The sequence below is a fragment of the Miscanthus floridulus genome, chromosome 6 (genome assembly GCF_019320115.1).
Source record: "Miscanthus floridulus cultivar M001 chromosome 6, ASM1932011v1, whole genome shotgun sequence".
Lineage (NCBI taxonomy): Eukaryota > Viridiplantae > Streptophyta > Magnoliopsida > Poales > Poaceae > Miscanthus > Miscanthus floridulus.
The window spans coordinates 136,670,087-136,693,092 of record NC_089585.1 but is presented as its reverse complement, the minus strand read 5'-3'; the positions used below and the strand labels follow the sequence as shown (position 1 = coordinate 136,693,092).

The 23,006-nt window shown below is 48.1% G+C and overlaps 1 protein-coding gene and 1 pseudogene across 1 annotated transcript; one reads left to right on the top strand and one right to left on the bottom strand.

The window, feature by feature from the left end:
• The first annotated feature begins 1,649 nt into the window (after positions 1-1,649).
• LOC136461317 (expansin-A26-like) lies at positions 1,650-20,375 on the top strand (annotated as a pseudogene).
• LOC136457311 (uncharacterized) lies at positions 2,806-4,819 on the bottom strand. Its single transcript, XM_066457354.1, has 5 exons — positions 4,603-4,819; positions 3,640-4,020; positions 3,357-3,561; positions 3,097-3,257; positions 2,806-3,002 (listed from the first exon to the last, which is right to left on the bottom strand). Exons 1-5 carry the CDS (start codon positions 4,817-4,819, stop codon positions 2,806-2,808), a joined length of 1,161 nt encoding a protein of 386 aa, XP_066313451.1.
• Positions 20,376-23,006: the final 2,631 nt, after the last annotated feature.

The window sequence follows — 23,006 nt, the reverse complement described above, 5'->3', positions numbered from 1 at the left end:
AATTCAAAGTACATTTATAGAAAACCCCCTAACTTTCTTCGCGCTGCTCGTTTTGGCACAGCCTACCTCGTCGCGGGAGAGCAGCCCTTCGCGGGCGATTGTAGCCAAGCAGCAGCGGCAGCACGACGTACCGATGCATTCGCCGAAGTCGTAGCGGGAGAGCAGCCCTTCGCGGGTGAGGTCGTTGAATCGCTCCTCGACGCGGCGCCACAGCTCAGCGGCCTCGACGGAGCCCGTGGTGCGGCTGATGAAGCAGAGGCCCTTGAGGACACGCCTGGCTCCCGCGCGGGAGCGGTTGAGCTGCGCCTGCTCCCTCAGCCGCTCGCGCGCCGCCATGGCCGCCTCCCACTGCAGCTCGACAGGCGTGGGGTAGTACGGGGACGGGGACGGGGACCACCGCAAGGCTACATATATATTATCATGTAAGCTTGCTAGGTATACTTGGCCATATGGCCCGAGGCCCGTTGGCCCGGCCCACGACACGATGTTTCGGCCCGGCCCAGGCACGGCACGGCCCGGTGGCTGGCGGGCCCAGGCTGGCCGGCCCGACCCTTAGGCCTCACTTTCGGCACGGCGTGCCGGCCGGCCCGGCCCGACACTTTGCAGGCCTGGAAATGGCTTCACAGTATATATACGTTGAGCATAACTAAAACCCTAACTCTCTCCGTCTCCCTCAGGCACCGCGCCCTCCAACCCTCTATCTCCGTCTCCCTCGGGCGCCGCTCCATCTCTCTCGCTCTCTCTCCCTCCCCATCAGGCGCAACTCCATCCCTCTAGCTCTCCCTCATCCCGAGCACAACCAAGTGGCCACGGCCATGGCCAGGGAGAGCTCCATCCCTCTCCCTCTCCCTTAGGCGGCCACGGCGGCGCAAGAGGCGCGCATGGAGGCTAGGGCTGGCTCGCGCGCATGGAGACCACGACGTCATAGGGCGGGCTCGCACGGGTCGTGGGCACGTGGATCCGTGCAGCAGCAGCTCCTGCACCTTCCTCGACAGCGGATCCAGCGCCACCACCTCCATGTCGGCGGCCGCGCGCATCGTCATCAACTCCGACAGCAGATCAGGTAGGAGCAGCTCCTCCCCCGTGTAGTTTCAGCGGGCTCCCTCCTCCCTCCCTCTCCCTCGGTGGATCTGGCGACCCGGTGGAGCTAGCAACCCCGGCGGCAACCGGCCTCGGGCGGATCCGGCGGGCTCCCTCCCCCCTCTGCCCGTGCGGATCCGGCGCATCTAGATCTCGACGATGGACATCTAGATGGGAAACTTTGTGTAGCTTGTTCTAACTTCTATCATTTTGTAGGCCACATGCTTCTTGCTCAGCTGCGGTAGCCGCCGTTGAGGGACCAGAGTGCCCGCGATGGCTGATGGCGACGATCCCCCTGTGTAGCGCTGCCTGCGACGCTGGGCCAGTCAGGCCATCGGGCCGGCACGACACGGCATGAGGCCTTTTAGGGCTGTGCTTGGGCCGTTAGTGCTGCTCGTGGGCCGGCACGGCACGGCCCGATGCACCTGACGAGCCGTGCCGGCCCGATGACCTCCGGGCCGTGCCGAGCACGAGCCCGTGCCAGGCCAGGCCGGGTGGCCCGAATGGCCATCTATATTGCTAGGTTTACACGTACGCTGACTACCAAGCAAATTAAAGCATAACCAATCATGTCTGGTTGTCGTCGTTCGTGGACAATATGGGCGCCTCTCCTAGCGTCGCTGCTGCTCGTCGGGCTCGCGTCGTCGTCGACCGCGGGCGCCAAGGTGGTGGAGGAGGAGGAGGAGGACGATGACGGCGAAGCCAACAAGAAGAAGCCCCACGTTAACCACGGCAAGTTCAAGGCGGACCCATGGACGGACGGGCACACGACATTCTACGGCGGGCGCGATGGGTCCGGCACCACGGACGGTGGCGCGTGCGGGTACAAGGGCGAGCTGGGAAAAGACTACGGTGCGCTGACGGCGGCCATGGGCCCGTCACTGTACAGCAACAGGGCTGGGTGCGGCGCGTGCTACGAGCTCAAGGGCACCGTGGTGGTGACGGCCACCAACCAGGCCCCGCCGCCGGTGAGCGGGCAGAAGGGCGAGCACTTCGACCTCACCATGCCGGCGTTCCTCAAGATCGCTGAAAAGAAGGCCGGCATCGTGCCCATCACCTACCGCAAGTACGTAGTAGTAGTGCAGCTGTCGATGTTTGACCACCATAGCCTACCACGGGGTTCCCCGGGGCAGTATGTTCGGGCTTCAGCGTATGCAGAACTCGACGGTTAACGCAAGAGACAGTCGATTTATTCTGGTTCGAACCCTCAATCTTTGATCGAGTAATAGCCCTATGTCCAGTTGGCGTCCTAGTTTTTAGGACCGGACCGGAGATCGAACCGGCGAGGCTGTCGGTTCATTGGTCCAACCGTATAGAACCGGTTGAACCGCTGGTCCGATTGTATTGGACCGAACTAGTTGAACCGGTCACAAATACTATGAACCAGTGTATATATATATATATGCTATAATTAATAATTGGATTCATATATATATATATATATATATATATATATATATATATATATATATATAATGACATGTTAATTCAAAACATCAAGTGACTGATAGCAATAACATAAGTTTCGCTTCATACATAGTTCATATTCATACATCATAGAAATAGTCATGGGCTCATGGCTCACAGCAACACAACCTCAGGTTCTTTAATACAAAATATCAAGTGCATGCTAACTGATAACACACCGACATGCTAAAAGTTCCAAACAAGTTCGTGCTAAAAAGATTACGAACACAATCAGAAAACATGATAGCTAGATGGTACTCAATCAAAATTCACAGGATCCCATTCATCTCGTGGTGCAGCATAACAAGCACTTGATCCACCAACATCAAATGCCATACCATCAAAATCAAATAGATCTTCATCCCTTTGGGGCCTTTCCTGGTCCTGAATGTCCTGAATCTCGTCACTGTCTTCCATGGCATCAGCCTCAATAGCATTCAAGTCCAGCACCAATTCTATTTTTTTCAACATAGACATGATGTTAAATAAGCAAAAAAAAAAAACTGGTATGTGAGTTGAATTTATTTCACAATTGACAAGAGACATTACCATCACTGCATTGTATACTTAGTGCGGATAGTTCACTACGAAAGGCGTTCAACTCTTCCGAGTTAAGGCGAGGTGGACTGTCTTCTAAGATCCAAGCTTCATTTCCCATTCCAATTTGTTCCAAACTTATTGGGTCATAATTTCTAGTCCTGATCTTGGACCTAATGTTCAAATAGTACATACTGACAATATTATTTTCCGGTTATAGAATAGGCTAGCAGCTAGCTATGCAAGTTTTAGTCTTTCAAGAGAAGGGGTACCTTTGACGCAGCCTCAGGTTACAATGAACATACACAATATCATTTAACCTTTGATGCTCTAATCTATTTCTTTTCTTGGAGTGCACATGTTCAAAGTAGCTCCAGCTCCTCTCACATCCAGAAGCACTACAAGTTTGGCTCAACACACGCAAGGCAAGCTTCTGCAAGTTTGGTGCGCTGCAGCCATAAGTTTCCCACCACTCATCTATGTGACAAACAGAAGTTAGTAATATGCTTAAATGAACTGGAAAAGTAAGAACAGCAATGTAGTGAATGAAGTTACCAGCAAGCATGCCCGAGCGATCATTTATAGCACTTGCACGCCCAAAATCACCTTCTGCATTCCTAAAAGTCTTCATTTCTTTTGTCAAAATATTTCTAAGGGCAACATCTTTGCCAGCATATCTCTCTATGACATCAAGAACTCCAGAAGTAGCGAACTTGTACTTCTCTCGTAGTTGAGGATTGTACTGGTTATTAGGATTGAACCAAAAGCCAACAGCATGAAGATTCTTATCAAAGTGCTTATCCCACCGTGCATCCATGTATTCCAAGAAAGGCTTTACAAACTCTTTCTTTCGCTGAAATCTCTTTTCAATTTCATCTCTTGCAGCATGGAATCCTGCAAATAGATATCCCATTGCAGGTCTCTCATCGCTGTCCACTATTCTCAGCACCCGAACTAGTGGCTCTGATAATTGGCAAACAATAGCACAGTTTTTCCAAAACTTTTGATCTAGCACAACTCTAGTGAATTTTTTGGCTTTTGGTTCCTTATAATATGCACAGTTTGTCCACTCATTGGAGATAACCATTGCATGCAGATCAGCCTTGTGCTTATATATGCTTTGCAAAGCAATAAAATTAGTAGCAAAACGAGTTTGGGCTGGACGAAGAATCTCATGACCTTTAGTGAACTTCCTCATTAAATACAATGGGAAGCAATGGTTGTAGACATATTTTGTAATGATTGATGCATGAGCTACGGTGGTCTTCACTACATCCTCCTTACCAAAGTCATGCAATATCAAATTGACACAATGGGCAGCACAAGGGGACCAATAAATGGATGGGAACTCATCTTCTATCCTTCTACCAGCAGCAACCATGTTTGAGGCATTATCAGTGACAAAATGAACCACATTTTTAGGCCCAACAAAATGAACCACATCTTTGAATAATCTAAACAAGAAATCTGCAGTTTTGGAGCTATCAGTGGCATCGATTGACTTGAGAAAAATAGTACCTTTGGGACAATAGACCAAGAAGTTGATGAGGGTCCTTCTCTTTCTGTCAGTCCACCCATCAGCCATAATAGTGCAACCAGTTTCCCTCCAAGTGTTGCGGAAACCATCAACAAAATTCCTAGTTTCCACAACTAATTTTGCAAGCAATGAACCACGCAGCTGATTAAAGTTTGGCCCCTTGTATCCAGAACCATATGCACACACAACATCAATCATGGGTTGGTAAAAAATGGAATTACTTGCACTGAATGTAATAGTGGCATCAAGGAACCATCTTGCCATGCACAAATCTGTCTTCTCCTTGACTGCTTCCCCTTGAAGAACACTCTTGATTGTTGGTTGATCCCCTGGGCCAGTTCTAGGCTTGAAGTACTTGCCAACACTAGGAGTTGCAGCTGCAGGTCTCTTTTTTCCTTTGTTTCCTGCAGGTGCAGCAGCAACACGCCGAGAAGGGGCTCCAGGTTCATTAGCAACAGAGACTTCAACAACATCATCTTGTTCTCTAGGTTCTGGCCCATATGCATTCCCTTCCTCATAGTCCTGTTGTGCCTTCTTTTTCTTCTCAGTCCAATCAACCAGGTTTTGATACATTGTATGCTCAACCTCAGGATCAACTTTTTTACATGCTGCCACATTACCAGGCCATTTGGCTAAATGCTCCTTGAAACGATGGATTCCTCCTCCTGCAAATACATCATTACAGAACATGCATTTGATCTTCTTTCTTCCTCCTTCAGTGATCAGCGTACAATATCCCCATGCTGGATCAGATTTCTTTCTTGTCCTCACTTCTGTAGATGCCTCTTGAGTAGCAGGTGTTGCAATTTGGTTCTGGCCACTATCAGTGTCACCCGGAGTTGGAGTCGCTGAAGAATCAACTATATGCACAAGAAAGGGGAAGACAAGTTACCAGCAGTCCAGCAGCTAAGAAATGGAACATATTTGTTACTAGCCAAATCTTGTAGAAACAATCCTAAACTATTCAGATCAGGAGAACACTGCCACAGTGGCTGCATGAGTGGAGAGTATGGTGCATGGACGCAACGTCAAACTCGAATTTACGCCGGGCAGTCAGTCGCCCATGCCCTCCACTTCCATGGACCTGGACCCTGCTGGTCACCGGCCTCGCTGCGCGCTCCAGTGCCCGCAGTACTAGTAGGAGTAGCTTCTACTGCTGTGCTGCACTGCGTGCGAACGTAGGCCGAGGAGGAGCAACTGTAGCTAGCTCTCCATCCATCGGAAGCCCATTCCCCGCCTGTTGCTGCATGCCTTGGATACTGGAGACTAGAGAGTGGAGAACAGAGATGCCAGTTAATGCTCACCATTAGCCATGCTTCTGATCATTGAAGAACAGCAAGCTCTACAGTCATGGAGATGGAGACTGGTCGCTCGTCATAGTGCTGACGGCTGAAGCCGCCTGCAGTCCCTCGCCGCCACGCGCACTGTTGCACGCTGGGTCGCCGCGGTCGCTGGTCGCGCTTCGTTTGCAGTCACAGCTCGCTGCGGTCGCATGTGACGCCGCATCCCGTGACCCGCCCGCAGAGGCGTAGGTGCGTAGCCCGCAGCCAGTAGCCGGCAGGAGCGCCGACCACCGAGCGCCTCGGCCCTCACCCCTCAGTCCCTCACCCTCAGGCCTCAGGCCTCAGGCGCAGAGGCATAGCCCGCAGCCAGCAGCCGGTAGGAGCGCCGACCACCGAGCGCCTCGGCCCTCACCCCTCAGTCCTAGAGTCCCTCACCCTCAGGCCTCAGTCCCTCGCCGCCACGGCGCACGCGCAAAAGCCCCGCGTCGCCGCCCAGAAACGAAAAGGGGAAAATTTTCCCTCCCACTGAGTCACTCCAGCGCCAAAACAACCCTAAAGAGTAATTTCCAATAATACCCCTACCTAAATAAGGTCATCCTGAATGCACAGAGGGGTAATTTTGGAAAATTTCCAAACCACACCGGTTTGCATGGAACCGCCCGGTTCACCGGTTCTACAAAAAACCAGCCGGTTCAACCGGTTTATAGCGGTTCGATCGCACAGATGGTCTTTTAAGTGAACCGGACCGTTGTAGGCTCTGGTTCGGTCTTTTAGCGGTCGAACCGCCGGTCCGGTCCGGTCCGAATAACAAGGGTTGGCGTTAGCCTTTTGCGTTGGATTGATTGTAAAGTGTTGTGTTGTGTACAATTATTCTCTTGAACTCTCGATCTAAGGAGCCCTGCCCTCCTTTATATAGTCAGGAGGCCAGAGTCCTAGTCGGTTTACAATGAGAGTTCCTAGTAGGATTACAGAGTAATACTGCTACTAAGATTACAGGGGAAGAATCCTAATTAGACTAGGTCTTCTCTCTTCCTTGCGGGGTATCCCATGGGTCCTGCACCGACAAGCCCCCAAGCACTTCATGGTTGAGTTCTGGAAGCCTTGTCTTGTTCCTTCAAGTCTCGTCGAGCAGGAACAAGCGTCGTCCGAGTGCTTTCTTGAGTGAAACCGTGTAGCGCTTCGTGAGATCTTTGTGTGGTGTGTACTTTTTTTAAAGAAAAAAGTACTCCTATTTGGATGTAGCCCCCGAGCCTCTTGCTGTTTGGCACAAGGAGCTTGAGGGTCTTTTCTTGAAATCGTCCTGATTCTTCGTCGAAAGGCTCTCGAGCATATACCCAGGTTCTTTGTCGAAAAGAGCTCGGATATAGTTATGTTCGGGTTCTTTTTGTCATGTGGTATTGAAGTTGTCTGTCTTAAAGAAGTCTTCTGAGTGATGTGCGCTTTCTGAAGAAAAAAGTGCGCTCACGGAGTGTAGCCCCCGAGCCTCTTGCTATTTGGAATAAAAAATTGGAGGGTCTTGAATCTTATGTTGTTTTAAAAAATGTTGTCTTGAAGTAGTTGTCTTGGTGACGTGCACTTTTTGAAGGAAAAAGTGCACTCACTGAGTGTAGCCCCCGAGCCTCTTGCTATTTGGAACAAAAAGTTGGAGGGTCTTGAATCTTGTGTTGTTTGAAAGGAACTAAGAACTTCTCCTATTGCAGCCCCCGAGCATTTATCCAGGTTGTTTTGTTCAGGAAGAACTCAGATGCATGGTCTTGGCATATTCCCTGGTAGTCTACTGTTGTCAGATATAGTCGTATGGTGGTGGTTGAGTGTGAATGTTGTTTGTTCACGAGTTGTACTGTGTTGGTATATCCTTTCGAATACGCTTGTCCTTGAGTACTGTTCCTTCACGCCTGAGTCCTTTTTCATTGAATTCTGTCTTTTCACTGTGTCCTTTGTTAGGCTTGTTTCGTTTGTGCTCCTGGTCCATGTGCACCGCTCTTTCGGTCTATAAATACCCTCTTGGAGTGCTATTTTTGATTCATTAACCATTTTGTTGCTTGTTCTGAAGTCTCTGTAGTCATGAATATGATAGTTTGTGAAGTAGAGCAGCCCCTGGGCGTATTTTGTAATTCTTGTATGTCTTGCCGTAGCTGGAGGGAGTCTTGTGATAGGGATTAGAGGTAGGCTAATCCTGCAGCAACAATGTACCAGGATGTACGTGGCGATAGTTAGAGGAAGTCTTGTGATGTGGGCTTCGTTCCTTCATCTGGCAGTTCTAGGTTGATCCTCGTTGCCTGTCCTAAGACTGTCCGATGTAGATCAACACCATATCCAGCATCACATCGGTCTTGGATAGACAGATGCCTGCCGGCCTTCTCTGCTCCATGTTGTCCCACCGTGTTGCTGATTTTCGCCTTGGATGCACTGCGTTCGTCCTTTGAAGAAAACAGTGTAGCCGAGGGCGGTTTGTCCTTTCGAGTAGCAATTTGGGACACGTAGTCGTTCAAGAGCCTAGCCGTGTCCGGGTTCCTCTTTGCTACTTTTCTTTTTGTGGTATCGAGTTCGTTAGGTCTTGTAAGATTTGTAATCTTCTATTTTTAAAGTCGCTTGTAATGGAAAGAATCTTATCTTCTGAGTTGTCATTTATTTTTCTGTTGTAGTCCTGGTTGTTCATGAGATTCCTGAGTTCTTTCCGTAAGAACCAGGTTCTTATGTTCCTTGTGAGGTAGCCCTTCGTTTCTTCATGGTTGACGGGTTGTTTTTGTAGTAATCTGATAACTCCGCCGTGGTGCTAGATGGATGAGTCTGAAATTTGCCCGTTGAATTGTATAATTGTGTGGATTTGTGCCCTCCATCATTTTAGCTGTGTCAGTAAATGGACCGTTGCGTTCTCACACTGTGCTTTAACGGGCCTGGTGGGCCGTTTTTATTGTTGTAAAATCTATTTAAAGACATTTCATCTTCTTTTTCTTTACTGCCCTTCTCTTGCCTTGAATAACTAGCTTTCAAAAATCCGTCGTCGCCATTGCCGCCGCCATCTTAGCGCCGTCGTCCAAGCCTTCTCATCCCCTAGTTCCTTCTTGCCTCCGTTAGTACATGGGTAGGAAGAAAACTGTGAGCAAGTCCCAGGCAACCTTCATGGACGAGGAGTCATCTCTTTCCGTGATCGAGAACTAGGAGTTCGTGGCCATGAGGGCTGCCCAGAAAGCTTGGCTGGCTTCGACAACAACTGAAGACTAGCTTCATGAGCTTGCCGGTGATGGTCTAATCCAGAGCAAGGGTATTGCTGAATGGAGAGTTCCAGGCAAGCATTGGGTCCCCGCTCTAGGTCCTGGTGAGATTATCCTTTTTGTCTCCTTTATCCGTGCCGGTCTTTGCCTTCCTGCTTCTGCCTTCCTTCATCAATTTCTTGGTTATTTTGGGGTTAGTCTGAACCATCTAACTCCTAATGCCGTCCTCCATCTTTCTGTTTTTGTACATCTCTGTGAAGCTTTCCTTAGAATTCCTCCTTCTCTTTCTCTTTTTCGTCACTTCTTTCGTTTGAAGCCTCAACCCCGCCGCAAAGACACCAATGTTCTTGGTGGCTATGGGATTCAGTTTCACCAGGGTCTTAAAAGCAAGTTCTTTGACTATGACCTGGTTGATTCTGTGAGGGATTGGTGTGCTGATTGGTTCTATGCCACCAATTTGATTCCTTCTCTTGCCATACATTCTAGATCTGGTCCCTCGGTTAATGACCGGTGGGAAAAGAACTCCCTGACGCCAAACGAGCTCCAGGTGATCTAGCCATTCCTTGAGCAGATAAGCACTCTAAAGCAACAGGGCTTGACTGGCTTCGGTATTGTCTCGAGCTTTCTCTGTCGCCGTGTTTAGCCTCTGAAGGAGCGAGAGAACCTTGGCTTCGAGTACTCTAGGGCTGAGGATCCTTCACGCATGGTCCCAGCCCTTGAGTTGACCGACGAGGAGGTACTCGAGCGTCTCTAGAAGATGCTGAAAGGAGCAAGCGTTGTCCCGCTTACTGTCTCCGAGTACTCTGCTAACAACCCGCCTCTGGCTGTAAGTCGTTTTCTCTTCGTGTGGGTTCTTTCTATATTTCTTTTGCTGTATCCATTTTTTCTTAATTTGCCTTGTCTTGTTGTTTTATTATTTTCATAGGAATTGGGGCGCAACTTTGTTGACCCTATTCCCCCTGATGTCCTCCCTGCCGTGGTGAATACTAGGGAGAATCTTGCTGGGGCTTCTGTAACCAGTAAGTTCCCAATCACCACCATGCTTCCTGGAGTTTCTTTCGAAGTTGCTGATATATATGAAGAATATGTTACCCGTCTAGTCCCTCGAGGTCCTCATAGTGTCTCGAAGAGGGGGCGAGCGGATGGTTCTTCGTCTGGTTTACCTGCTTCCAAGAAGTCTCGTCAGCCAAGTACTCGTCTAGGTACTCCAGTTGTAGCTAGCATGCTCTTAGGTGAGCATATTAATACACTTTGCCCTTTGTCTTTTTGTTTTTATCTTGAACCGAGTACTTTTGTTCTTTTTTTAGCTGGTGCAATGGTGGCCTTGGTCGAGACTGAGGAAGAAGAGGACGATGATGCACCCCTTATCATGCGGCGGTGAGTTGTTTTTTTTCTGCTGCTGAATCCCTCCTCTTTGTTTTGACTTTGGTCTTGATCTTTTTGTAGTAAGCAGTCATTGAGTATGAGCTCTTCTAAGGCTCCTGCACTGGGTTCTTCAATAGCTTCGGTGCCGAGTTCTTCTGTAGCTTTGGTACCGAGTTCTTCTGGGGCTTCGGTACCGACTATGCCGCTCCCGTCGTCGAGTGGCGGGGTTGTTTTTGCTACCGTGGTTCCCCCTGCGAGGTCTTCTTTTTGTTTTACGAAGAAGAAGATAGCTGGGTGAGTAGATTTTGGTTTTGTTTCTCTGCTTCTGTTCTTCTTTTTTCTTATTCTTTTTTGATGGGTTCTCTTGTTATCTTTTAGGTCTTCATCTTCCCCGGCCCTCCAGTCGACTTCTTGTCAAACCTCTAGTGCGCCCTTGTATGCTGAGTCTCAAGGCTTAGAACACATGGGCGCCGAGGTGGCTGTGGGGGGGGATGGAGTCCGCGGCTATTGATTTGCCAATTCCCGAAGTGACCGTGGCCATGGCGATGGGTTCTTCTGAGGGATTGGCCTTGGCTTCCAGGGAGATTGCTCTGGTCTTGCCTTCTTCGCCTCGGCCTGCTTCTCCTTCTCCTTCTCTTGCCTCCGGTGGTCCGCCTTTTGCTGATGATGTGGTGCAGCAGTTTGATGCCACTCATCGACTATCGGAGTTAACTACTACCTAGGGAAGCTTATCGACCCTTGCGACTTCTTTTGGAGAAAAGATCCAGGTAAGTTTTTCTGTCGTTCCTTCTTTGGATGCTCGTTTTTCTTCTGTCCTTATGTCTTGTTTTTCTTTGTCTCTTTTTGCTCAGTCCTTCTCTCATGATCATACTGGCTTCTTTTTCTCGTCTGAAAATAAGAAAAAGTTGTATTTCGAAGTGAGCGCCCTGAAAGCCGATCTTGACCTCCTCCGGGCCGAGATGGAGGCTGAGCGTCAAACGCATCAGAAGGAGGAACAAGCTCTTCGTGCCCGGGTTGTTGAGACCGAGAAGCAGAGGGATGCTGCTTTCTAGGAGGCTTTAAAGAATTCGGAGGCCATGAAGAGCTTGGAGGCCGCGAAGAAAGATTGCAATGGTATTGCGGGTTCTTTTGGTTTCCTTCTATATTCAAACTTTCCTTTCTGCTGACTTGTTGTTTGGTGCCTTGTCCAGCTCTCTGAGTTGAAAAGCAGAAGCTCTCGGAGGGTATTGATGAGATGAAGACTCTTGTTCGTTCTAGTCACAACAAGGCTGAGGAGGTAATTACTCATGATGAGGAAGAACTCACGCTTGCTAAGTTGATTAGGCGTGGAGCTGATAGAGATCTTGTGCAGGCCCAAAAAACTATTGAAGACTTGTCTAGCAAGTTGGCGATGGCTACTGAAAACTAGAAAGCTTTGTGGAAATCCTTTCGTTCAGTAGTCGATGTTCTCTGAACTCTAGCGGATGATGGGCAATCTTGGGCTCAGTTGATTCCTCAAATTCCGACTCATTTCCAAGAGTTCGTGAAGAGGTGCACCCAACTATGTACCAAGAATGTCCTGGCCTAGGTCCGGGTTCTTGCTCCAACGGCGCCTTTGTCCAAGATAGCAGAGGAAGCCGATAGTCAAGAATACATTGATGCCATTGAGAGGATGGAGCCTGAAGTCGAAGACTTAGCTAGTAGAATTGTAGATAATCTTAATATTGTTATCTCTTCTCCTGATGATGACGCTTGATGTATTTGACCTTTATGTCCGTGCCTTGTAATATGACATTATACTTCTTTTTGAATGAAGATTTTTGTTGATGTCTTCTTTGCTTGGATCCCTTGTTTATTCTTTGGATGAGTTGTCCAAGTGATCCGAGTTACTTGACTTGCCGAGTACTTTGTCTTACTTTCGTCTTTGCCATGTAAACAATTCTGCGTGTTATCAAACTTTCTTGATTTGTCGAGTACTTTTCTGTCCCATGTAAACAACTCGTTATATGTAGATCTTTGTGTTGACAACCTTTCTTGATCTATCGAGTGCTTGTCTGGCCTTCTTCTGTGCCATGTAAACAACTCATTATATGTAGATCTTTATGTTCTTGGGTATCTCCAGTGTAGCCCCCGAGCCTCTTGCTATTTGGAACAAGTAGCTGGAGGGTCTTGTCTTGAAATTGCTCTGGTCTATGCTCAGGCTTAGTTTCAGTCGTTTTGCTTTTTGTTTCAGGTGTTAGCTCGTTAGCTACCCTCATCGGCGGGCTCAAGCGTCTTTTCAGCTATTTTGCTCTCGGCTGGGATGCTCAGGCGTATTTTCAGCCATTTTGCTTTTTATTTTGGGTGTTAGCTTGTTAGCTACCCTCATCGGCGGGCTCAAGCGTCTTTTCAGCTATTTTGCCCTCGGCCGGGTTGCTCAGGCATATTTTTAGCCATTATGCTTTTTATTTTGGGTGTTAGCTTGTTAGCTACCCTCATCGGTTGGCTCGAGCATCTTTTCAGCTATTTTGCTCTCGGTCGGGATGCTCAGACGTATTTTTAGCCATTTTGCTTTTTATTTTGGGTGTTAGCTTGTTAGCTACCCTCATCGGCGGGCTCAAGCGTTTTTAGCTATTTTGCTCTCGGCCGGGATGCTCAGGCGTATTTTCAGCCATTTTGCTTTTTATTTTGGGTGTTAGCTTGTTAGCTACCCTCATCGGCGGGCTCAAGCATTTTTTAGCTATTTTGCTCTCTGCCAGGATGCTCAGGCGTCTTTTCAGCCATTTTGCTTTTAAGAAACAACTCGGGAAAGCCATAATGGGACATATGTTTATCGAGAAAGAATAATCTTTATTGATCATGAATATTGATATGTCACAATGGTACATATGTTTTTGGTGAGCGCTATCTTTGTTGATCATGAACGTTGATCTCTTGTGTCTTGTATACCTATTTTCTCTTGAGTTGTTTTCATACATAGAATCTTCGTAGCTGACTGATGTGCCATGTATTGTTGACTTCTTTTCCGTCTTCAGTTATGAGCTTGTATGTGCCCGGTCCGATGACTTTTGTGACGATAAAAGGACCTTCCCATGGACTGAGTAGTTTGTGGCGTCCGTTGGTTTTTTGTATTCTTCTTAGTACTAGATCTTCGACTTGTAATGATTGAGACTGGGTATTCTTGTTGTAGTGGCGCCTTAGTCCTTGGAGGTATCTTGCTGATTGCAGGGTAGCGTTTATTCTGACTTCTTCTGTACTATCGATTTCTAATCTTCGGGTGTGTTCTACTTCTCCTTTGTCGTATTGCTTTATCCTTGGTGACGTCCAGATCAAGTCTGTGGGTAGTATGGCTTCTAATCCGTACACCAGGAAGAAAGGTGAGTATCCGGTGGCTCTACTTATTTGAGTCCGTAGCCCCCATACAACCTTGGGTAATTCTTCAATCCATTTTGATCCATAGTCTACTAGTTCTTCATACAGTCTTGGTTTTAATCTAGCTAGTATGAGTCTGTTTGCCCTTTCGACCTGTCCGTTGGCCTCTAGGTGTGCGACTAATGCGTAATCTATTTTGAAACTGTAGTCCTGTGCCCAACTTTGGAATTCTATGGCCATGAAGGGAGAACCCAAATCCGTGATGATTCGATTGGGCATGTCGAAGCGGTGCATAATGTCTTGGATGAACTCAACTGCTTTGGCTACGCTGTATTTTGCTAGTGGTTTGAATTCAATCCATTTGGTGAACTTGTCAATTGCCACGAAGATGTACTCGAATCCGCCTTTTGCTTTCTTGAGAGGTCCTACTTGATCCAGCCCCCAGCAGGAGAAGGGCCAAGCGGGTGGTATGCAGATGAGGTTGTGGGCTGGCACATGAGCCTGTCTTACAAACATCTAATAACTTTTGCATCTTCTGACGAGTTCTTCTGTGTCTTTCAAAGCGGTTGGCCAGTAGAAACCGGTACGAAATGCTTTGCTGACTAGTGTTCTTGAAGCGGCGTGATTTCCACAGCAACCTGAGTGTATTTTATCTAGGATTTGTTTACCTTCTTCAAATAAGACATATTTTAGGAGTACTCCTGATGATGTGGCTCTTCTGTAGAGCTTGTCTCCTACTAGGACTTAATTCTTGCTTCTATGAACAACTCAGGTAGCTTCCTGTTTTTCCGCTGGCAACTTATTCTCTTTGATATAATCAATAAAAGCCTGTGTCCATGAAGTGTTGATTACCAGAATCTGGTTGCCTTTGGCTATGAGTTTTGGGGTTGTCTCACCAGGTTGTTTGATAGGAGCTGATAACTCCTCTATGAATACGCCGGGTGGGACCTTTGCCCTATCTGATCCGAGCTTGGCGAGGACATCTGCTGCAATGTTGGAATCGCGTAGGACATATAGAATTTCTAATCCTTAGAAATGTTTTTTGGGTTTTCGGATTTCAACACAGTAAGCACCCATGTTTTCTTTGGTGCAATCCCAATCTTTGTTGACTTGGTTGATGACTACTATCGAATCGCCGTACACAAGTAATCGCTTGATTCCGAGGGTAATTGCCACTCGTAGCCCGTGGATGAGAGCTTCATACTCTGCTTCATTGTTGGTAGCTTGCCATAATATCTGAAGGACATACTTAAGTTGTTTTTCGTCTAGAGAAATTAGGAGAACGCCTACACCGGCTCTGCCTAGCTTGAGTGATCCATCAAAGTACATCTTCCAGTGGTCAAGGATTGTACTTGATCCATCAAAGTAATTAAATCTCTGTACACTCGGCAACAAAATCAGCAAGGGCTTGAGATTTAATTGCTTTCCGTGGGGTAAAATCGATGTTGAGAGCACCGAGTTCAACTGCCCACTTAGATATGCGCCCTATTGCGTCTCTGTTGTGTAAGATGTCTCCTAGTGGGAAATCTGTCACCACGGTAATCTTGTGGCTTTCAAAATAGTGGCGAAGCTTGCGTGAAGTGATCAGTAGGGCATAGAGTAGTTTTTACACATGCGGGTACCGAATTTTTGATTCTGACAGTACTTCACTGATGTAGTATACTGGGCGTTGTACTTTATATACGTGCCCTTCTTCTCTTTCTACTACTATCGTTGTGCTGACCATAGTAGAAGTTGCCGCAATGTATATCATCATGTCTTCATCTTTCTTTGGAGGTCAGAGAACTGGTGAGGAGGTGAGGTATGCCTTAAGTTTCTTGAAAGCTTCATTGGCTTCTTCTGTCCACTCGAACTTGTCTGTCTTCTTTAGCAATTTAAAGAAAGATAACCCTTTTTCGCCCAGTCTTGATATGAAACGATTTAGTGCCGCCATGCAGCCTGTTAGCTTCTGCACATCTTTGACACTTCGAGGAGGGCCCATCTCTGTTATGGCACAAATTTGCTTGGCGCTTGCTTCGATTCCGCAATGACTGACCAAGAATTTGAGTAGTTGTCCTGAAGGAACTCCGAATACACACTTGTTTGGGTTCAATTTCCACCTCCACCTTTTTAGATTTTCAAAGGTTTGCTTTAGGTCTTCAATTAGTGCATCCATGTTCTTTGTCTTTACCACTACGTCATCCACGTATGCTTCTACATTTTCGTCGATCTGATCACCAAGGCATGTTTGAATAGCTCTTTGATAGGTGGCTCCAGTATTCTTGAGTCCAAACGACATGGTTTTGTAGCAGTAGGCACTGAACGGAGTGATGAAAGATGTCTTGTTCTGGTCTTGTTCTTTTAATGCAGTCTGGTGATATCCTGAATAGCAATCAAGAAAAGATAATAGGGCAGATCCTGCCATTGAGTCAACTATCTGATCAATGCGCGGTAGGCCAAATGGATCTTTCGGGCAGTGTTTGTTGAGATCTGTGTAGTCGACACACATGCGCCACTCGTCTTTATTCTTTTTCTGTACTAGAACTAGGTTTGCTAGCCAATCTGGATGAAGGATTTCTCTGATGAACCCGACTGCTAATAGCTTCGTGATTTCTTTTTTAATTGCTGCCTTCTTGTCGGGTGAGAATCGTCGTAGTCATTGCTTCACAGGCTTGGAGCCTTCATTGATATCAATTTTGTGCTCAGCCAACTCTCTTGGGACCCCTAGCATGTCGGCTGGCTTCCAAGCGAAGATATCTCTGTTGTTCCGAAGAAAGTTGGTGAGCGTGAGTTCCTATTTTGCCGAGAGGTGGGCGCTGATGGTTGCTGTTTTGGAGGGATCGCCAGTGCCCAGGTCGATTTGCTTGACGTCGACTTCTTTTGGTGGTGCGAGGATGCTTGGCTTTTTAGCCGGTATCTCTAGTTCTTCTTGGCTTATTTCTATAGCAATAATGGCTATTTCTTTTCTTCCATCGTTTGTCTGTGCTTTTGCTGCAATTTGGATTGCCTGAACATCACAGTCAAATGCACGCTTTAAATCACTTCGAAGAGAAAGGACACCGTTAGGCCCTGGCATCTTAAGCAATAGGTACGGATAATGCGGTATTGCCATGAATTTTGCTAGTGCCGGGCGCCCAAGGATCGTGTGATATGATGAATCGAAGTCCACGACTTCAAACTTGATGAACTCTGTACGGTAGTTCGAGGGAGTTCCAAAAGTAACTGGTAGAGTAATTTGTCCGAGTGGCATGGCTGCCTTGTCGGGTACTATTCCATAAAAAGGTGTACTTGTTGGTGTAATCATCCCAACGAGTTGTAGTCCCATCTTCCTTAGCGTTTTTGAAAAGATGATGTTGAGTCCGACTCCCCTGTCGATTAGTACCTTGGTGACAGTCATACCGGCAATAGTTGGATCTAGAACCAGTGGGTAATGGCCTACGTTTCCTACGCTGGTCCATTGGTCTTCTCTTGAAAATTGGATTGGATACTCTGACCAATTGAGATATCTTGGTGTAGCAGGTTCTGCTGCCATGATGGTTCGTAATGCTAGTTTTTCTTGATGTTTGCTTCTGGAATCTGGAACCCCGGCAAAGATTACTGCCACTGTCCCTCTGGATTTTTGGAATCCCTTGTCTTCATGGTTGTCTCCTTTTTTCTGATTGTCTTCTTTATTGTTTCCCTTGCTATATTTTCTAGTGTATCTTTCGTTGAAGGTGTAGCAATTTCTGATGGTGTGCTTTCCATTGGGGTGTAAGGGGCAACGTATGTTCTCAATGTCGTCATATCTTCTGAGCTTGGTAAATTTCTTTGATTTGTCAGCCATTGCTACTGTGTTGTCTGGACCACGCTTTCTTTCCTGATGTCTGTTGTTTCAAGGATTTTGCCTGTCCGGGTTGTCTCTGTTGTTTCTATCCGGAAATCTTTCACGTGTCTTCTCCTCTGCAGTAATCATCTTTTCACTGTTCGTCTGAATTCTTTGTTGTTTCTTGGATTTTCTTTGTAGAAGTCTTGAAATTGCCACCTAGCCATGATTCCGTAAGAGAAAGCTTCGATTACTTCTCGTTGTGTGATGTCATATACTTGAGCTCGTAGTTCACCAAATCATTAATAGTAATTTCTGAGACTTTCGCCTCCTTTCTGCTTGAGTCCTTTTAACTCTGCGTGGGTGATTGGATGTGTAATAATACCCATGAAATTTTCATAGAAAGCTCTTTGCAAGTCCTCTCAATTTCTGATTGATCCTAGATTCAATTTGTCAAACCATTGAAGTGGCATAGTTTCTAGGGCCATGGGAAAGAACAAGGTCTTGATGTCATCGTCCCCACCGGCCAATTCAATCGATTGCGAGTAAATCCTGAGCCATTACTTTGGTTCGGTCTTGCCATCATACTTGGAGTGGTTGGACGGCTTGAACTTGTGAGGTAGTCGTATTGAAGCAAGTCTGTTTGCAAAACAGGGGAATCTATCGTGCGTTCTGGCTTCTGTATATTCTGATTCTGCGCCCCCTTCTTGCCAACTATTGTCTTGGTGAGAGTAGTTTTGCGTGGCTGTCCGAGTAGGTGCTTTGCATCTAGCCTTTCTTGTTTGTTCGACCCAGTTGTCTTGACTATGATTCCTTCTACTTCCTCTGTTGTGTCTTCCGCTCGGTCCAAGTCTTTCAAAAGCGGACTTCCTTTGATTTTGATCTTCCTGTTCATGAGATGCTGACCTGTTCGGTAGTCTTGAGTAGGCCTTTCCGTCGTGCGTCCTTAGGACTGTTGATCGGAGGAAGTCCCGAAGTTGTTCTTGTTTTTCATTGGGATATGAAGTTGCTCTGAGTTCTTCTAATGCTTCTCGGATCTTGTCGTAGGGCGTATTCGCTGCTCATCCTTCTTCGACCTCTCATTCTGATTTTCTTCTATTGTACTCAGCTAGGTCTGATTCATATTTGATCCAAGTGTCCTTTCGTTGTTTAGCACGACGTTGACGTCCTTGTTTCAATTTATTCTTTCTCTCTCTGGCTTGCCTCTGACTTTCAGTCTCACCATCGTGCCCCTGGATAAACGGTGATATGTTGGATTCAGATTCATCTGAAGATCTAACGTTGGGTGCTTCTAGGGGGATCAATGGTGATCGAGGACGGTGAATCATGAATACTTCTCTAGCGTGAGTTGTTTCGTCATCGTCGTTGATTTCTGTACTACCAGAACTGTTGATAACTTTAGTAGAGGTTTCAAGATCACAGATCGAGTCTCCTTCTTGGTAGGGTAGAGTTGTTGTTGTCGTATCGTCGACTAGTTGGGTACCGTCATCCTCAGGAATGGAACCTGACCAGTGGACGATGCAGTCTTGAGATGTTATGGTTAAAACGAGACCTTCCTGGGCTCCCTTCAGCGGCATTCTAAGCACGGAATAGGTGGATCCTTCGGGCCATGTCTGATAAGATGTTGCCATGTTGTGGAGTTCGAACGGAAGAGGACCCGACTTCTTTGAAGTACTTTCAGTGTACTCTGAGTAATATTCTTGATAGGTTGACGTCATGTTCCGGAGCTTTGTTAAAAAAGAACTCGGTTTTCCTAAAGAACTCGGATAAGACTTTGTCTCAGAAGCGGAACTTGAGTTTGAATTGGATGCGTGAAGTCGCGAAATCCGAGTTGGATTGGACATTACGAGCTGTACGAATCTTCCGGCAAGCTGATCTGTCATCGTCGTCAAAATGGAAAAGTCCTGATGATGATCTAAATCTTCGAGGAGACAGCCTTGGAGCTTGCCATTGTCGCCTGCCTCGTAGATCCATGAACCGAAGATGAAGGTCGATCCCTTCGAGAAGATCATGTTATCGAGGTCCATCGAGCTCTCGGATGCAAAGTCGTCGAAAGCCCCTACCTGGCACGCCAGCTGTCGATGTTTGACCACCGATAGCCTGCCACGGGGGTCCCCGGGGCAGTATGTCCGGGCTTCAGCGTATGCGGAACTTGACGGTTAACGCAAGAGACAGTCGATTTATCCTGGTTTAGACCCTCGATCTTTGATTAAGTAATAGCCCTACATCCAGTCGGCGTTAGCCTTTTGCGTTGGATTGATTGTAAAGTGTTGTGTTGTGTACAATTATTCTCTTGAACTCCCGATTCAAGGAGCCCTGCCCTCCTTTATATAGTCAGGAGGCCAGAGTTCTAGTTGGTTTATAATGAGAGTTCCTAGTAGGATTATAGAGTAATACTACTACTAAGATTACAGGGGAAGAATCCTAATTAGACTAGGTCTTCTCCCTTCCTTGCGGGGTATCCCGTGGGTCCTGCACCGACAGCAGCACTTCCGTATGCATGTGCATCATCTACCGATCTACGTACAAACAATTGACACACGCATATGCAGGGTGGCGTGCGTGAGGCAAGGCGGCATCTGGTACACGATCACGGGGAACCCACACTACAACATGGTGATGGTGACGAACGTCAGCGGCGCCGGGATGTGGTGGGGCTGTCGGTGAAGGGCAACAAGCGCGTCAAGTGGACGCCAATGAAGCGCAGCTGGGGCCAGCTCTGGACGACGGAGGTCGACCTCACCGGCGCTCCCTGCGGCGGCGAAGAACTCTCCCCATAGGCGGTAGTGTTGGACTCATTGTTGGACGCGTCGGTGGCGGCGGTGGTGGTCTGGTCGTCCGCCAGGTAGTCCGTGATGCGGCGGTGGCCGCTACACCGGGCGTTGCTCCCACGCGACGGCGTCCACATGGCGGCTGTCGTGGCGCGAGAGCTGTCGTCCTCCTCTCCGAGGCGGCACGGCGGTGGTTGCGCACCCCGCCAGGCCCGGCCCTTTTATTATCTTGCCCATAGTTCTAGTCCTCACCGCAATGCGTCTGTCCATCAGCCAGCTATCCCCGTTCCCGTGGACAGGCACCAGGCAGCAGCGGCTAGGCGGTGGGCGGCCCGAGCCCCGGGCCGGTGATTCCTTCGCGGGCGTGGTGCTCGGCTAGCTGTTGCGTCCTGTGGTTCTGCCACGGCGCTGGGCGAGCTTAGCTTTTGGCCGCTCTCGCCGTCGCTGTTCCCGTCCCCGTCCCCGTCCCCGTAACGCCCCACGCCCGTCGAGCTGCAGCGAGAGGCGGCCATGGCGGCGCGCGAGCGGCGGAGGGAGCAGGCGCACCTCAACCGCTCCCGCACGGGCGCCAGGCGCGCGCTCAAGGGCCTCTGCTTCAACAGCCACACCACGGGCTCCGTCGAGGCCGCCGAGCTGTGGCGCCGCGTCGAGGAGCGATTCAACGACCTCGCCCGCGAAGGGTTGCTCTCCCGCGACGACTTCGGTGAATGCATCGGTACGTCGTGCTGCCGCTGCTGCTTGGCTACAATCGCCCGCGAAGGGCTACTCTCCCACGACGAGGCAGGCTGTGCCGAAACGAGCAGCGCGAAGAAAGGTAGGGGGTTTTCTACAAATATACTTTGAATTTAAGGTTAAATAAGTGGCATGGACCTGCAGTGAACTATTTTAAAAGTTCATGACCCAAAAATACAGTTTTAAAGTTGATAGACCTAGATGACATCCGAGCAAAAGCTAATGGACCTCCGGTGCATTTTACTGTTACATCATTATCAATAGCAGGGAAGCGATTACATAGGAAAGAAGGTACTCCAGCTCAAGGCTAACACTGCATTCCGCCTTGGGATCCTACAGCTCCATGAGACGACTGATTGCTTGCAAGCTGCTAGTAGGCGTTCCACGTTCGGCTGTAGTCCTCTGAAGATCACATCATTACGGTGCTTCCAAATTTCCCAACAGCACAGCAAGAGGAGGGGGTGAGCGACGGAAGTATGGAACCTGGTTGGTGACTGAGTTAGCCATAGCTGTTTGACTTCGGCAATCCCTTCCGGTGCCCATCCGATTCTTGTCCAGGAGTGCACAAAGCTACACCGGAGATGGTGTGATCTGCGGTTACCTCCTCAGTCCCACAAATCTCACACTTTGCATCGTCGACTATGTTTTTGCGCCGGAGGGAGGAACGGCATTGGATTCTGTCCTGTGTTAGGAGCCAGCCGAAGAACTTTACCCTCTGGGTGGTGCGAAATTGCGCCAAACGAACTTGAACGCTGGACAAGGCTGATCACCACGCGTTGATGCTCGGTAGATGAGCCCGGACATGAGGCGTCTGTTGTCGTCCTGGAAGAAGCTGACACGCTGATCATGACTTTCATCGAGCGAGACATCGAGCAGGAGTTCCTCCAGCTGAAGCCTGGGCAGTTAGTCGTCGCTGAAGTAGGTTGCGGATCCCCGTAGTGACGACGTCGCACACGAACGCCGCGCGACCATTGTAGTGGCTGAAGATTGCTGGCATCTTTTGCGCCAGGGAGCCGTCGATGAGCCAGCAGTCGTGTGACTAGAAAGCGGCTTGCAGTAACGAGTGACGTATATATGTGCACAACTAGCTTACAGTTTCCTGAACTAAATGCACATGCAAGGTTACAAGCTCTTGTCCATATATACTACCTAAATGATGATCGAGTCCTGAAGACCATAGACACACTTTGCATTCCATTCAACTCAACATAACCATACTTACCGGTCTCCACACTACCTCCATGATGCAAAGGTTACAAGATTGTGTCCATCTACTTCATATACAAAAAAAAACGATCTTTATATAGGCTAATCTCAAAGTGAACAACTACGGATAATTAATCCATAAATCAAGGACCTACATTGTGATCCTAACCTACAGTGTAATGGTAATCGAGCACGCATCAATCTCATGGTCTCTAATTCAAAATGAAGGCACATTAAAATTGCATGGCATACGACTATCTACTCATTGAATCCAGACCTACATTGCAATGGAAAACAATCCTTCTACACCTATGCTCATACATACAACATACAAACGAATCAACGCCTAACGCTCTCTGCGGTAGTGGTAAGGAACGAAACTGGATGCTGTCTTTACAAAGAAAGAAAGAAAGAAAGAAAGAAAGAAAGAAAGAAAGAAAGAAAGAAAGAAACTAACTTGAGACTGAAACGCCGCTGCATCAGCCTGAAGATCTGATGAGCAGATGAGACACAGAAAACTAGCAAGGGCTAGCCGTGTCTGGAGCATACATCCAAGCAAGATATGGCAGGAAACGGGAGCGTTGGCACGTGCTCCCGGCCCCCGACGTGCCAGAAACAGCCGGCGCAGCTGTGACCTCATGTGCCGCGGCGCGCGCGCGGACAAGGCGCCTCCCCGTATATTAATGCCGCGCGGCAGGCGCG

Excerpts from the sequence above, each read along its gene's own strand:
- LOC136457311 (XM_066457354.1), bottom strand. The coding sequence starts at position 4,819 with ATGATTGATGTTGTGTGTGCATATGGTTCTGGATACAAGGGGCCAAAC. Across the intron at positions 4,021-4,602 it reads CTTGGTCTATTGTCCCAAAG|TGGACAGCGATGAGAGACCT; the intron begins GTACTATTTTTC and ends TGCTGAGAATAG. Across the intron at positions 3,258-3,356 it reads AACCTGAGGCTGCGTCAAAG|GTCCAAGATCAGGACTAGAA; the intron begins GTACCCCTTCTC and ends TTTGAACATTAG.